This window comes from Phaseolus vulgaris, chromosome 4 (assembly GCF_051622355.1).
Source record: "Phaseolus vulgaris cultivar YP4 chromosome 4, ASM5162235v1, whole genome shotgun sequence".
NCBI classification, from domain to species: domain Eukaryota; kingdom Viridiplantae; phylum Streptophyta; class Magnoliopsida; order Fabales; family Fabaceae; genus Phaseolus; species Phaseolus vulgaris.
The window spans coordinates 45,223,353-45,225,466 of NC_143501.1; the positions used below are offsets into that span (position 1 = coordinate 45,223,353).

The 2,114-nt window shown below is 27.3% G+C and overlaps 1 protein-coding gene across 1 annotated transcript; it reads right to left on the reverse strand.

The window, feature by feature from the left end:
• Positions 1 to 214: 214 nt before the first annotated feature.
• LOC137838874 (kunitz-type trypsin inhibitor-like 2 protein) lies at positions 215 to 832 on the reverse strand. The gene has a single exon (XM_068648087.1). It carries the CDS (start codon positions 830 to 832, stop codon positions 215 to 217), a length of 618 nt encoding a protein of 205 aa, XP_068504188.1.
• Positions 833 to 2,114: the final 1,282 nt, after the last annotated feature.

Consider the following 2,114-nt stretch of genomic DNA (forward strand, 5'->3'; position numbering starts at 1 on the left):
AATAATTAAAGGATACCCAAAAATAATAATAACAACATAGATATCATCACTTTCGAAAGAAATGAAACAGCACAAATCCGTTGTTAAAATTTTTTTTAGGTTTTTATGATAAATTTTTAAAATTAAGAGAGATTTTTATACATCCAAAATTTCTTCAGTGAAGCTTGAGTTTACATAATCAGTATACTATTAGAAATGCAAAATTAAAGGTTCTTTAACCAATATTAATAAGTGAAAAATTAAAGGGGACATTAGTGTGAGAATCATCCATCAAAACAAGACGCCTTCCTTCATGATTATCAATTCTCTCAATACTAAAACAAGTGTTGTGGTTAGTGTTGTTGTTGCAGAATGCAAACTTATAACCCTCACCATATTTCTTAATCATAAACGTTCCACTTAGGATCTCCTTCCTTGGATGGTCTCCACCCTCACCAATACCAACCCATTTTGTAGGAAAATCATCACCAACTACCACCCACTTGGAGGATTCAGCACAATAAAGATGAAAATCAAATTTAATCTCTAATGGTGCCTCTGGCAGTATGACACCTGAGCTTCTTCCTTCTATGTTGAGTATCAGACCTTCCCCACGATCACAATTTTTTGTAACAACAACTTTGGATCTTGCGTTCCCACCAGAATCTACCTCTACTCCACCACCTTGTGGACCATTACGAATAAGTTGTGAAAGAATGTATTGATTAGAAGGAGAAATGGGTAAACCATTTGAGTCCAGGACTTGTTCAGGAACCCTAGAGAATGCTAATGGAAGAAAGTTGGAAGTGAAGTGAAGGAAGAAAGAGAGAGTGAGGAATATTGTAGACTTCATGGTTTATGATAATGTGTTTAGTTTTGGTTCAATCTCCTTTTATAAAGTTTTTTCTAGGTTTACTCATTAATGATTTTTATGAAACTATCACCACATTTATTATTTATTCATGCATTTTATTTTCATTTTTTACGAGTTTGTATGTGTGTGTTTGTGTGATGAATGTGCATATATTATATATTTTTATTGGATTCAAAGCTGTTGTGTTTTTATTGATGAATGCATTAATTAATATATATGTTTCATAGAATCCAATTTTGAACTTATAAATGTTGGGTCAAATTGCGCTTTTTTTTCCCCTAATAGCGAGATTTTTTGTAACATTTTTTAAATAAAAGATGAATAGAAAATTAAGATAAAAATATATGTAGTGACTATTTCTTTAAACGTGAATTACTTACTCGGATGTTTTTCAATTTTGAAAATATTGTGTTAATTCAATATTCAATTTTAAATTTCACAATTTAATGCAAACACAATTATTTAAAAAAATTAATTACCTATTATTTATACACATAAATCACTCATATTTTATTATTTATAATTTTTTTATTACAAAGGTAAAATTGTAAATTTATATTTTATATCTTTAAAAAAATTATAAATATTTTATCAACCATTACATTACTCACAAATTTCAATCAATTCTTCACATCAATCCAAACACAATCACTTCTTTCACACTTTTCTCTTAAATCTCACACGTTCATTCCCTCAAATATTCATACTTTGACTTCTCAATTCAAAAGCAACCTTAAAAATAATTTAACGTAAAACTAGAAAAATTATGAGCCTAAACTATAATACCAAGTATAATAATAAGAATATTCTAATTCCAAATATAATTAGTCAGTGGAAGTATGATTATGTTATAGGAATCTGAAATGTTTTTGAAGGGTCTTTAATTTAAAATTATAGGATTGAATTCAACTAGAAAGAGAGAATGGTAATTGAACTTTTACCAATTTTCAAAAGTGAAAAACAAAAGTTTTGGTCAATTTTTTTAACAAGATATCAATAGATCACATTATACTTGGAAAGAAAAATATATTCAAAAGAACAAGACAATTAACAATATATTAATTAAAGAAGATTGAGAGGAAAAAGAACACCAATGATACATATAGTATTTTTCAATTACTTTAGTTAATTTTATTTACTATTACTTTTAAGTTTTACTAGCAATAAAAAATAAGAAAGAAATCCAAGAATTATTGTCATACAAGACTTGAGCCTCTCTTATGACATCTTATTAGTTGAAATTTTTTTTATTAATAATGAA

Coding starts and splice junctions, on each gene's coding strand:
- LOC137838874 (XM_068648087.1), bottom strand. CDS start 832: ATGAAGTCTACAATATTCCTCACTCTCTCTTTCTTCCTTCACTTCACT.